Below are 13,215 nucleotides of genomic sequence, written 5' to 3' on the forward strand. Positions count from 1 at the left end.
GAGTCTCGCTCTGTCGCCCAGGCTGGAGTGCAGTGGCCGGATCTCAGCTCACTGCAAGCTCCGCCTCCCGGGTTTATGCCATTCTCCTGCCTCAGCCTCCCGAGTAGCTGGGACTACAGGCGCCTGCCACCTCACCCGGCTAATTTTTGTATTTTTAGTAGAGATGAGGTTTCACCGTGTTAGCCAGGATGGTCTCGATCTCCTGACCTCGTGATCCACCCGTCTCGGCCTCCCAAAGTGCTGGGATTACAGGCTTGAGCCACCGCGCCCGGCCAATTTTTCTATTTTTAGTAGAGGTGGGGTTTCACTGTGTTGGCCAGGCTGGTCTCGAACTGACCTCAAGTGATCCACCCACCTTGCCCTCCCAAAGTGCTAGGATTACAGGCATGAGCCAGCCACCTTGCCCGGCCTCTAGTTCAGGTAGAAGTTGAACTCATTCTTTTTTTCCTGCACATTCTCTGTATACTTTAGTCATTTTTCTTTTCTAAAAAGACATTTAGTGCTGTAAGTTTCCACAAATTTTGATATGTCGTTTCATTTTCATTCACTTCAGCATGCTTTGTAATTTCACTTTTGATTCCTTCTTAGACCCATGCATTATTTCAAAACATATTAAATAGTTTTGAAACTCTTGGGGATTTCTCAGATATCGTTCTCTTATTGATATATTTAATTCCATTGTGGTCAGAGAACATACTTTGTATGCCTTGAATTCTTTTACACTTTTTTTTTTTTTTTTTTTTTTTTGCGAGAGGGTCTCCCTCCTTTCACTGAGGCTGGAGTGCGGTGGTGTGATCTCTGCTCACTGCAGCATTGACCTCCTGGGCTCAAGTGATCCTCCTGCCTCCGGAGTGGCTGGGATCACAGACATGCGCCACCACACCCAGCTAATTTTTGTATTTTTTGTAAAGACAGGGCTTTGCTGTGTTACCCAGGCTGGTTTTGAACTCCTGAGCTCAAGCAATCAACCTGCCTCTCAGCCTCCCAAAGTGCCAGGATTACAGGTGTGAGCCACTCTGCCTGGCCGAATTTTCTGTTCACTTGTTCTAACAGAGACAGAGGGCTGGGCACAGTGGCTTACACCTGTAATCCCAGCACTTTGGGAGGCCGAGGTGGGTGGATCACCTGAGGTCAGGAGTTCGAGACCAGCCTGGCCAACGTGGTGAAACCCCGTCTCTACTAAAAATACAAAAATTAGCCAGGCGTGGTGGCGCGTGTCTGTAGTCCCAGCTCCTGGGCAGGCTGAACCAGGAGAATCAATTAAATCCGGGAGGCAGAGGTTGTAGTGAGCCAAGATCCTGCCATGTACTCCAGCCTGGGTGACAAAAGCAAAACTCCATGTCAAAAAGAAAAGGAGAGAGAGATATTGAAATTTATACTGGAATTTGAATTTGTCTATTTTTCCTTGCATTTTTATTAGTTTTGGCTTTGTGTATTTTGAAGCTCTGTTACCAGGTAAAAGTGTTTAGGATAGTTAGTATTTCTGAAATCTAGTTTGTCTAATGTGACTCCAGCTTTCTTGTAACTAATGTCAGCCATGTTTTTCTTTGCCCATCCTTTTGCCATTAACCTCCTAGTGTTAACATATTTAATCTTTCCTGTAGTTTCTCAAATATATGATATAGTTTTAACAACTAATGTCTGTGTCTCTGAACTCTTTCGTTTGTGTTATTTCTGGGTCAGGATGGTTGGTTCATCCTCACAATGGGTTGAATTTTCTTGCTTTGCACGCCTGGTAATTTTTTTTTTTTTTTGAGACACAGTCTCGCTCTGTCGCCCAGGCTGGAGTGCAGTGGCGCGATCTCGGCTCACTGCAAGCTCCGCCTCCTGGGTTCCCGCCATTCTCCTGCCTCAGCCTCCCGAGTAGCTGGGACTACAGGTGCCCGCCACCACGCCCGGCTAATTTTTTGTATTTTTAGTAGAGACGGGGTTTCACCGTGTTAGCCAGGATCGTCTGGATCTCCTGACCTCGTGATCCTCCCGCCTCGGCCTCCCAAAGTGCTGGGATTACAGGTGTGAGCCACCACGCCCAGCCCACGCCTGGTAATTTTTGATTGGATGCCAGGCATTGCTTTTGCCTTGGTGGTGCTGGATATTTTTGTGTTCCTGTTAGTATTCATGAGCTTTGTGCTGGGAGCTGGCGAAGTTACTTGGGAACAGTTTGATCTTGTCGGGCCTTTCTTTTAGCTTTGTTAGGTGATACTGGAATGATCTTTAGTCTAGGACTGATTTGGTTGATGACGGGTGGAATCCTGAGCACTCTGCCTGGTGCTCCATGAGTCATGACACTGTCCACTCCAGCTGCTGGGAGCAGGCCCCATTCCTGGCCCTGTGGAAACCCTGGATGTTGCTTCTCCTAATCCCCTTGTGTGGCTCTTTCTGCAGCCTTGGATAGTTTGTTCTCATACAAGGCATTTGTGTTAGTTTTCTAAGGCTAATGCAACACGTTACCGCAAACGTGGTGCCTTAAGCAACACAAATTTATTACCATAAAGTTCTTGGAGTGAGAAGTCTACCAAGGGTCTCACGAGCCTGAACCCAGGCGTGGGGGACTGCTTCCCTTCCTGGTGCCCCTGGGAAGGATTGCTTCTGCTGTCTCAGGTTCCTGGCAGAATTTGGTTCTTTGCATCTGCAGGACGGAAGCCCCTGTTTTCTTGTCAGCTGCCAGCTAAGGGCCATTCACAGCTTCTCCAGGCCACCTGCATTCCTCGTCTCAGAGCCTCCCTCCTGCATCCTCCAAGCCAGCAGTTGTGGGGTGAATCCTTCTCACGCTTCAAATTTCTCCTTCCCGCGCTTCCGTCTCTTCTCTTTGACCCACCCAGGAAAGGTTCTTTGCTTTTAAGGACTCATGTGATTAGGTTGGTCTCACCCAGGTAATCCGGGATAATCTCCCTGTCTCAGGGCCTGCACCCTTAATCTCATCTACTGAATCCCTTTGCCGTGTAAGGGTTCATACACACAGGTTCTGGGGATTAGGGTGTAGGAAGCTTAGGGGCTATTATTCTGCTGACCAGTAACTTGCTGAGCGCCCAGGGAACCCGCTGCAGGTCTCTCAAGTTCTCTCTGGGCAACGCTTTCTCTGGTACGAGAGACTGCAGACTCCAGCCGCTTTGGTATCGGCCGGTACCACCCATTCTGTCTCTTCAGCTTAGGTGTTTTGCTGGGCCCTAACAGGCTTAGGCCTGAGTCCTCTCTCCAGGCAGTGAGCTGGGTTCTTGTGGCTACGCCTCATTTCCTACCTCTCAGGCCTCACTGTCCTTCATTTTCTGATGTCCATTGTCCTGAGAAACAGTGATTTCTTGGGTTTGATCCAGTTTTTTCATTGTCCTGTGATTCTCGCCTGGGCCGGGAGCAGACAAGTCCAAGCCCGTGTGCTCATTTGTTTTGTTAGCTCCTGTTTGAGTTGGGCGAACGTGGCTGCTGCACTGGAAGGGGTGCTGCACAGTCGTGGACTGGCGTTGGTTCCACCCGTTTTTTCCTGGACGGTGGAGCTGGGCAGTGCTGGCTACCTGCAGGTCACAGCCACTCGTCCCAGATCCCAGCCACTCAGCCCAGCTCCTCCGCCTCTCCAGCTCAGCTCAGGCCTGGGAACTCTGGCTTCTGATGCTCCACGTCAGGCGAGCCCTGGTCTCTGGGAAGTGTGTGCTGTGGGCACTTTCATGGGTTTTCTGCCCTGCATGAGAGTCACTGCCCTCCTCACCTCTTAACACTTCCACAGCTTGGGATCTCTATGGAATATGTTTTTTTTGTTTTTCTTTTTTTGTTTTTTGTTAGAGTCTCACTCTGTTGCCCAGGCTGGAGTGCAGTGGCATGATCTCAGCTCACTGCAACCTCTGCCTCGCAGATTCAAGTGATTCTTCTGCCTCAGCCTCTTGAGTAGCTGGCATTATAGGCGTGTGCCACCACACCCAGCTAATTTTTGTTTTTTTTTTTTTTTTTTGAGGCGGAGTCTTGCTCTGTCGCCCGGGCTGGAGTGCAGTGGCCAGATCTCAGCTCACTGCAAGCTCCACCTCCCGGGTTTATGCCATTCTCCTGCCTCAGCCTCCCGAGTAGCTGGGACTACAGGCGCCCACCACCGCGCCCGGCTAGTTTTTTTGTATTTTTTAGTAGAGACGGGGTTTCACCGTGTTAGCCAGGATGGTCTCGATCTCATGACCTCGTGATCCACCCGTCTCGGCCTCCCAAAGTGCTGGGATTACAGGCTTGAGCCACCGCGCCCGGCCTGTTTTTTTTAGTACAGATGGGATTTCACCATGTTGGCCAGGCTGGTCTTGAACTCCTGACCTCAGATGATCCACCCGCCTTAGCCTCCCAAAGTGCGGGGATTACAGATGTGAACCACTGTGCCTGGCCCTGTTTTTCTTTTTTTTTGAGGCAGGGCTTGCTGTGTTGCCCAGACTGGAGTGCAGTGCAGTGGTGCAATCTTGGCTCACTGCAACCTCTGCCTCCCGGGTTCAAGCACTTTTCCCACCTCAGCCTCCTGAGTAACTGGGATTATAGGCGTGAGCCACCACACTGGCTAATTTTTTTGTATTTTTAGTAGAGATGGTGTTTCACCATGTTGGCCAGGCTGGTTTCAAACTCCTGGCCTCAAGTGATCCACCTGCCTCAGCCTCCCAAAGTGCTAGAACTTTTTTTTTTTTTTTTCTGAGACAGGGTCTCACTCTGTCGCCCAGGCTGCAGTGCAGTGGTGTGTTCTTGGCTCACTGTAACCTCTGCTTCCCAGGTTCAAGCGATTCTCAGGCCTAAGCCTCCTGAGTAGCTGGGACTAAAGGTGCCCACCACCACGCCCAGCTAATTTTTGTGTTTTTCATAGAGACAGAGTTTCATCATATTGGCCAGGCTGGTCTTGAACTCCTGACCTCAAACAATCCGCCCACCTTGGCCTCCCAAAGTGCTGGATTACAGGCATGAGTGATCGCTCTTGGCCAAGATTTCCATGATTTCTTACTTCATCTCCAACCCATGTGTGCACAGCACAGGGGGGTGTCCCGGCTAGTCAGGGGTGGGTCATGGCGTCTCTCCTTTGTTTTTCTCTGGAGTATGTTAGGAAGGAATGGTGGATAGGAGGTGATCGAGGGAATGAAGGGGCTGGTGGGAGCTCAGAGAACAGAGAATGTGAGTTGTTAGGATGCTGGCTGCCATGCTCATGGTGGGCCTGCAGCCCCTCTGATGACCCAGGTCCTCAGAAAGCGTGATGCAGGACTTGAGTGTGTGCCTGTGGTGAAGAGGCAGAAGGAACTTGGACACTTGCTGGACCCGATTCTTTGGGACCATCGTCGCATTCCGTGGCGCATGGCCTGCAGTGTGTGAAAGCGGTGTGGCCGTGCTCGGTTCCTCGGTGTGGAGGAGGATGCTCTAGATGGAGGTGCGTCTACTCCCGCTGGGGCTGATGGTGGCGAGGCGCCTGTGGGCCAGCTGTGGACAAGCCTGTGCAGGCCTGTGAGGTGCTGGCAGGACTGATGGTTGCTCAGGGATGGAGGAGTGTTGGAAACTGCTGAGGATCATGGTGCCTTTTGCCCTCCCTGAATGGTTCAAAGAAAATGTGACAGAGATGTGTCCCCCAGAACAAATTCATTTAAATTGTGTGTTTTACACGGAAATGGTAATTGCCTGTAAACTCAGATATCGTTGAGGCTTATGAATTAAATCTTGTGATTTTGGTTATTCCAGATTGGAGAAGAAGTTGTCCATGCTCACACTGGGTGAAGGAAGCTGAAACCACAGACATGGCTGAGTCCTCCATAAAGAGTGAGTGCATGGGGCTTGGGGGTGGCCGTGTGGGAGGCCTCTCTTGCCTCTGGGTCGGGGCAGGCCAAGGCTCTTACCAGCTCCAATGGTGCCTGGAGTTCCACCCTACACTCGGGAGCCAGAGTGGGTTCTGGGCAGGTTAGGTGATGTGGCGGGTATAGACCTCCCCCACACGAGCCTTGAGTTTGGGACTCAGAAAAGCATATGGCATTCAGGATGTGATATGAAGGTTTTGTTTGACTTTTTTTTTTTTTTTTTTTTTAAAGACAGGGTCAGCTGGGCACACTGGCTCACACTTAAAATCCCAGCACTTTGGGAGGCCGAGGTGGGTGGATCACCTGAGGTCAGGAGTTTGAGACCAGCCTGACTAACATGGTGAAACCCCACCTCTACTAAAAAATAAAAAATTAGGCAGGTGTAGTGGCATATGCCTGTAGTCCTAGCTACTCGGGAGTCTGAGACAGGATAATCGCTTGAACCCAGGAGGTGGAGGTTGCAGTGAGCTGAGATCGTGCCCCTGCACTCCAGTCTGGGCGATGGAGCGAGACTCCATCTCAAAAAAAAAAAAGACAGGGTCTCCCACTATCACCCAGGGTGGAGTGCAGTGGTGCAATCATAGCTCACTGCAGCCTCAAACTCCTGAGCTCAGGTGATCCTCCTACCTCAGCCTCCTGAGTAGCTGAGACTACAGGTGCATGCCACCATACCCAGAAGTATTTTTCATAGAGGTGAGATTTTGTCATGTTGCCCAGGCTGGTCTTGAACTTCTGGATTCAAGTGGTCCATCCGCCTCAGCTTCCCAAAGTGCTGGGATTAACAGGCGTGAGCCACCGCGCCCGGCCTGGCGTGACTGCTGAATGAACATGCTTTCTCCAGATGTTCATCAGAAAAAAAAAAAAAAATTAGCAGTCTTCAAAGGCTGTTCAGGCTGCTGTGACAAAATATCTTAGATTGGGTAATTAATGAATAATAGGAATGTATTTCTCACAGTATTGGCAGTTGGGAAGTCCCAGATAAAGGCACCGGCAGATTCGATGTCTGTGAGGGCTGTTCTCTGACTCATAGATGGAGTCTCCTGCTGTGTCATCTCATGACTGGAGGTGCTGAAGGGACTAGGGTGTCCTTCAAGCCTTTGTTTGTTTGTTTGTTTGTTTTTTGAGACAGGGTCTCACTCTGTTGCCCAGGCTAGAGTGCAGTGACCTCCTGGGCTCAAGCCATCCTCCCACCTCAGCCTCCCAAGTAGCTGAGATTACAGGCATGTGCCATCACACCCAGCTAATTTTTTTTTCTTTTTTTTTGAGACGGAGTCTGACTCTGTTGCCAAGGCTGGAGTGCAGTGGATCTTGGCTCACTGCATCCTCCACCTCCCGGGTTCAAGTGATTCTCCCTGCCTCAGCCTCCCGAGCAGCTGGGATTACAGGTGCCCGCCACCACACTTGACTAATTTTTGTATTTTTAGTAGAGATGGGGTTTCACCAGGTTTGCCAGGCTGGTCTCGAACTGCTGACCTCAGGTGATCCCTCCCCCTTGGCCTCCCAAAGTGCTGAGATTACAGGTGTGAGCCACCACACCCAGCCCTCACCCAGCCTATTTTTTAAAGTTAGTTTTTGTAGAGATGAGGTCTCGCTGTGTTGCTCAGGGTGGTCTTGAACACTTGGCTTCAAATCATCCTCCTGCCTCATCTTCATGAAGCACTGGGACTACAGCGTGAGTCACTATGCAGGGCCTCAATCTTTTCTTTTGTTTTTTTGAGACTGGATCTTGTTCTGTCACTTATGCTGGAGTGTGATGGTGCTCTCAGCTCATTGCAACCTCTCCCTCCTGTCCTCAAGGGATCCTCCCACCTCAGCCTCCTGAGTAACTGGGACTACAGGTGCATGCCACTACGCTGTACTTTTTGTATTTTTTTCTTTTTTTTTTGTAGAGACAGGGTTTCAACGTGTTGGCCAGGCTGGTCTCAAACTTCTCGACTCAAGTGATCCACCAGCCTCGGCCTCCCAAAGTGCTGGAATTACCGGCGGGAGCCACTGTGCCTGGCCATCAAGCATTTTTTTTTCCCCCTCGAGATGGAGTCTCTCTCTGTCAGCCAGGCTGTAGTGCAGTGGCGTGATCTTGGCTCATGCAGTCTCTGCCTCTGAGGTTCAAGCAATTCTCCTGCCTCAGCCTCCTGAGTAGCTGGGACTATAGGCACCTGCCATCACACCTGGCTAATTTTTATATTTTTAATAGAGATACGGTTTCACCATGTTGGCCAGACTGGTCTTGAACACCTGACCTCAGGTGATCCACCCACCTTGTTCTCCCAAAGTGCTAGGATTACAGGTGTGAGCCACTGTGCCCGACCCCATCAAGCGTTTTTATAAGGCACCGATCCCGTCCACGAAGGTGGAGCCCGAAGGCTCCACTCTTAACGCCGTCACACGGGGTTAAGTTCCAACAGGTGTATTTGGAGGGACATGGCATTGAGGTTGTTGCCGCTGGAGTAGGGAGCACAGATTGGCCCAGAGGCTCAGTTCAGCCTGCTCTCAGCGGGAGGGTCCCTGGGCAGCTGAGCCTCTGTACCTGAGCACGCAGGCCCCGGTTCGGGTCTGGAGTCTGCTCTGGCTGCTACCACTTCCCCAGCTGAGGCTGTGGCTCACTTAAGGCTGAGTGTGTGCGGGGCCAGAATGGGTGAAGCTCTGCCCACTTGTCCCTGCTCCCTAGAGCTCTGTCCCAGTGATGAGCCGCACCTCAGGGCTCTTTAAGTGCCACTGTTGGGTGCCATGCCTTGAGCTTGAGGGAGACCGAGAGGCCCGGAATGGCACTGGGGTGTTGATAGGTGGAGGTGGGGTGGTGAGAAGAGTCTATGAGTACAAGTGGGGCCCGGGAGCTGCCCATCCAGGGCAGTGCAAAGCAGTGAGAAGGTGAGGTCGAGGGAGGGGGCGTGGCCTCACTGCCCTCAGAGGGAGGGGGCGTGGCCTCACAGCCCTCGGAGGGGGCGTGGCCTCACTGCCCTCACAGGACAGGCTCCCAGGGCACTGAGACCCAGCGCTTCCACACGTGAATGGCCACAGCCCGAAAAGCAGATGCAGACCTAGTTCAGCACAGGCCGAGTTTGCTTTACTGGCCGAACGTGGCCTTAGGTGCAGTCAGATCTCATTGATTTGGATCAGCCTGTTTGGCTAACTACTGGACTTTGGAAATGGAGGGCTGTTAAAAGTCCAGCTTCCTGCTCAGGAAGGAATCCCTTCCCAGAGGGAGACTGAGCCATGCCCTGATGCCTGTGTGTTCCTCTGCCCCAGCAGGTGCCTCCTGGGATGTCCTCATTGGCAGCCTGGGTGTGGGGCTGCTGGAGCAAAAGGGAAGGGACGTCCCCAAACCAGCCTGGAGGGTCTCGCTGGGGTGGAGTGGCTGGTTGGCACAAGTCCCTGGGATGCTTGCCTGCCCTTTCCCGTGTACAGGGAACCACCTAGCCTTGCCTGTAGAGCACTGCTTTTATTCCATGATTTTCTTGATTCAGCTCTGGTCCATGGGGGCTGAGAGCCATGGGATGAAGCTGTATCTTTATTCCTTCATGTATTTCTCACTGCTGGGGTCTTGGACCCTCTGCCCAGCACCTGCCTGTCAAGGGCTATATGTGGGCAGTGGGGCTGTGGGGAATCCCAGGCTGCCTGGGCACAGACCCTCAGGGAGCCTTCCTAAAGAGTCCGGCTGGTGAGTGAGCCAGTGTCCTCAAGGAAGCTCAGGCCATGTGATCAGGACCAGAACAGCCTCATGCCTGCCTGTGTGGGAGGGCAGGCTGTGTCCTCTGTGTCGCTCAACCCTGATGTGCTAAATAGTGTGTCCCGGCCAGGCAGCTCCTCAGGCAGCTGGAATGTGAGCCCTGCAGCTCCACAGCCTGTCCCCGCAGTGCACCTGACCCCCGCAGCAGCACAGGCGGAGAGAGGTTATACAAGAGAGAAAGCAGCTGTGCCCTCTCCTGCTCTGTGTCTGTGATCCTCAGAGGCTACAGGCGTGTCCACTGCAGGAGTGGCAGCTGAGGTGTGACAGGAGAGGGTGCTTGGGCCTGAGCATGCTAACGGGGCTTTGTCACTGCAGAGCTGGCCTCCACCCTGCTGGACGCCATCACCGATAAGGACCCCCTGGTGCAGGAGCAGGTCTGCAGTGCCCTGTGCTCCCTCGGGGAGGTGCGGCCGGTGGAGACGCTCCGTACCTGTGAGGAGTACCTGCGGCAGCATGACAAGGTATTTATGCTCTTTGGTGGGGATGATGTTGTCGGGGCCGTGGTCGGTTGGGGCTTACCTGGTTTGGGAAGAGGCAGTCCAGCCAGGAACAGTGGGTCGGGTGTTATACAGGGGTGACCACACGTCTAAGCCCCCCCACGCCTGCCTATGTCAGGACGAGTAACCTGCCTTGTCTCATCATGTGTGGGGTGTGGCTGCATCCCCCCACCACGGCATTGTTCAACCCTCCTGTTCGAGGCTCTTTTGCTCACTAAGTGGAGGCCTAATGGCCGGGCTCTATGCCTAGTGCCTGAGGGACAGACCATGGTCCCTGCTTGAGGGACAGAAGGTTGTTTCGAAGAGAATCTCATCGACCCAAGGGCCAGAAACACTGATAAGTGCTCAGAGAGTCCCCAAGGGTCCTGCGCTGCTGGTCTTCCTGCACCCTCAGGGAGGGGCTGCCCAGGAGGGGCCAGGGCCTTCCCTTGCTGTGCGGGAATGTCCTGTCCTCTTGCACAAACATTGCCCACTCAGGAGAGCTACGAGAGCCTCTTGGGAACTCTCTCTTCAGCCCCACAGGGATGTCAAATCAGTGACCCGAACCCCAGAACAGACGTGGCCCGGCTGGCTCTCGCCTCCCGGGATTTCGGCCTCGCCTAATCTTGGTTCAGTGGTTCTCTGTCACTGCTGACAGCGTTGGCACTGCATTGTTTGAAACTGTTATGCTCTTTCTAGTTTTTCTCTCTGTGTGTGGTTTGGGCTGTTCTGGGAAGGGGAAGAGGCTTTTGCAGTATCAAAAGGTCATTATTCTTTTTGTTTTATTTAACATTTTGATATGTAAAAAGGGACCTCTGTACAATGTGTTTCTTATCAGCTACCATCTCCTGGGGAAAATGACCCAGTTCCATGAAAATATCTGCCCACTGCCATGGCCTGGCGGCACTTCCTGGGGCAGGGTCACTCCTTTCTTCCTCTGTCAGCTGTCTTAGCTTTTGTTTTTAGTTTTAGTTTTATTTATTTATTTATTTATTTTTGAGACGGAGTCTCACTCTGTCGCCCAGGCTGGAGTACAGTGGCGTGATCTCAGCTCACTGCAAGCTCCGCCTCCTGGGTTTACGCCATTCTCCTGCCTCAGCCTCCCGAGTAGCTGGGACTACAGGCGCCGCCACCACGCCCAGCTAATTTTTTGTATTTTTAGTAGAGACCAGGTTTCACTGTGTTAGCCAGGATGGTCTCTATCTTCTGACCTCGTGATCCGCCTGCCTTGGCCTCCCAAAGTGGTGGGATTACAGGCGTGAGCCACTGTGCCCAGCCTTTATGTTTATTTTTAGTAAACAAATTTATTTATTCATTCATTATTATCATTATTATTATTATTATTATTATTATTATTATTATTATTATTTTTGAGATGGACTCTCAGTCTGTTGCCCAGGCTGGAGTACAATGACACCATCTTGGTTCACTGCAACCTCTGCCTCCCGGGTTCAAGCGATTCTCCTGTCTCAGCCTCCTGAGTAGCTGGGACTACAGACGTGCGCCACCACACCCGTCTAATTTTGTATTTTTATTTTTATTATTTATTTATATGTATTTTTTGAGACGGAATTTGGCTCTGTCGCCTAGGCTGGAGCACAGTGGCACAATCTCGGCTTACTGCAATTTCCACCTCCTGGGTTCAAGCAATTCTCCTGCCTCAGCCTCCCAAATAGCTAGGATTACAGGTGCCTGCCACTATGCCTGGCCAATTTTTGTGTTTTAGTAGAGATGGGGTTTCACCATGTTGCCCAGGCTGGTCTCGAACTCCTGACCTTAGGTGATCGGCCCGCCTTGGCCTCCCAAAGTGATAGGATTACAGGCATGAGCCACCGCGCCCAGCATATTTTTTTTTTTTTTTTTTTTTTTTTGTGAGATTGATTATCGCTCTTTTGCTCAGGCTGGAGTGTAGTGGTGCAATCTTGGCTCACTGCAAGCTCTGCCTCCTGGGTTCATGCCATTCTTCTGCCTCAGCCTCCCAAGTAGCTGGGACTACAGGCACCTGCCACCACACCCAGCTAATTTTTTGTATTTTTTAGTAGAGACGGGGTTTCACTGTGTTAGCCAGGATGGTCTGGATCTCCTGACTTTGTGATCAGTCTGCCTTGGCCACCCACAGTGCTGGGATTACAGGCGTGAGCCACTGCACCTGGCTGCCTGGCCTAATTTTGTATTTTTAGTAGAGTTGCAGTTTCACCATGTTGGTCAGGCTGGTCTTGAACTCCTGACGTCAAGTGATCTGCCTACCTCTGCCTCCCAAAGTGCTGGAATTACAGGCGTGAGCCATCACGTCCAGCTATCAGCTATTTGTTTTTTTTGTTTTTTGTTTTTTTTTTTTTTTGAGATGGAGCCTTTCTCTGTTGCCCAGGCTGGAGTGCAGTGGCGTGGTCTCGGCTCAATGCAACCTCTGCCTCCTGAGTTCAAGCTTTTCTCCTGCCTTAGCCTCCTGAGTAGCTGGGATTGCAGGCACCTGCCATTGCGCCCAGCTAATTGTTTGTATTTTTAGTAGAGATGGGGTTTCACTACGTTGGCCGGGCTGTTCTCGAACTCCCAACCTGGTGATCTACCTGCCTGGCCTCCCAAAGCTCTGGGATTACAGTCGTGAGCCACCGCACCTGGCCCATTAGCTGTTTTTTAAAAATTTACTTTATTTTTATTTGTTTGAGATAGGGTCTTAATCTGACACCCAGGCTGGAGTGCAGTGGTACAATCACAGCTCACTGCAACCTCAACCTTGCGGGCTCAAGTGATCCTCCTGCCTCAGCCTCCTGAGTAGCTGGGACTATAGGCGTGTGCCACCACACCCAGCCAGCTGTCTTAGCTATTTTTGGCCCCTTGTGTTCCCGGTAGGAGTGCTAGGACTAGCTTGTTGGGAGGTTGATTAGAGTTGCACTTATTCATAGGTTAGTCTGACAGGGCTGCCCTCCTGCTCGGACAGGGTTGTTTTGTTACTGGAAAGGGGTCCTGATCCAGACCCCAAGAACTGGTTATTGGATCGCTCACAAGAAAGGTTTAGAGGCAAATCCACAAAGTGAAAGCAAGTTTATTGAGAAGTAAGGAAACTGGCCGGGCACGGTGGCTCAAGCCTGTAATCCCGGCACTTTGGGAGGCCGAGACGGGCGGATCACGAGGTCAGGAGATCGAGACCATCCTGGCTAACACGGTGAAACCCCGTCTCTACTAAAAAATACAAAAAACTAGCCGGGCGAGGTGGCGGGCGCCTGTA

At 51.7% G+C, this 13,215-nt stretch overlaps 1 protein-coding gene across 6 annotated transcripts in view; it reads left to right on the forward strand.

Annotated features, from left to right (window-relative positions):
* MROH1 (maestro heat like repeat family member 1) overlaps positions 1–13,215 on the forward strand; it is a 119,274-nt gene that overhangs the window by 10,532 nt on the left and 95,527 nt on the right. For all 6 annotated transcript variants that reach the window (XR_003307382.1, XR_003307383.1, XM_026449740.2 and 3 more), the window contains 2 exons: positions 5,674–5,751; positions 9,829–9,974. Coding sequence is in view for 4 of the 6 variants with exons in the window: in XM_026449740.2 (XP_026305525.1) it covers positions 5,674–5,751; positions 9,829–9,974 (224 nt within the window). In the remaining 2 variants the exon portion in view is untranslated. The remainder of the gene's footprint in view (positions 1–5,673; positions 5,752–9,828; positions 9,975–13,215) is intronic.

Source organism: Piliocolobus tephrosceles, chromosome 7, assembly GCF_002776525.5.
Source record: "Piliocolobus tephrosceles isolate RC106 chromosome 7, ASM277652v3, whole genome shotgun sequence".
In the NCBI taxonomy this organism is placed as follows: Eukaryota; Metazoa; Chordata; class Mammalia; order Primates; family Cercopithecidae; genus Piliocolobus; species Piliocolobus tephrosceles.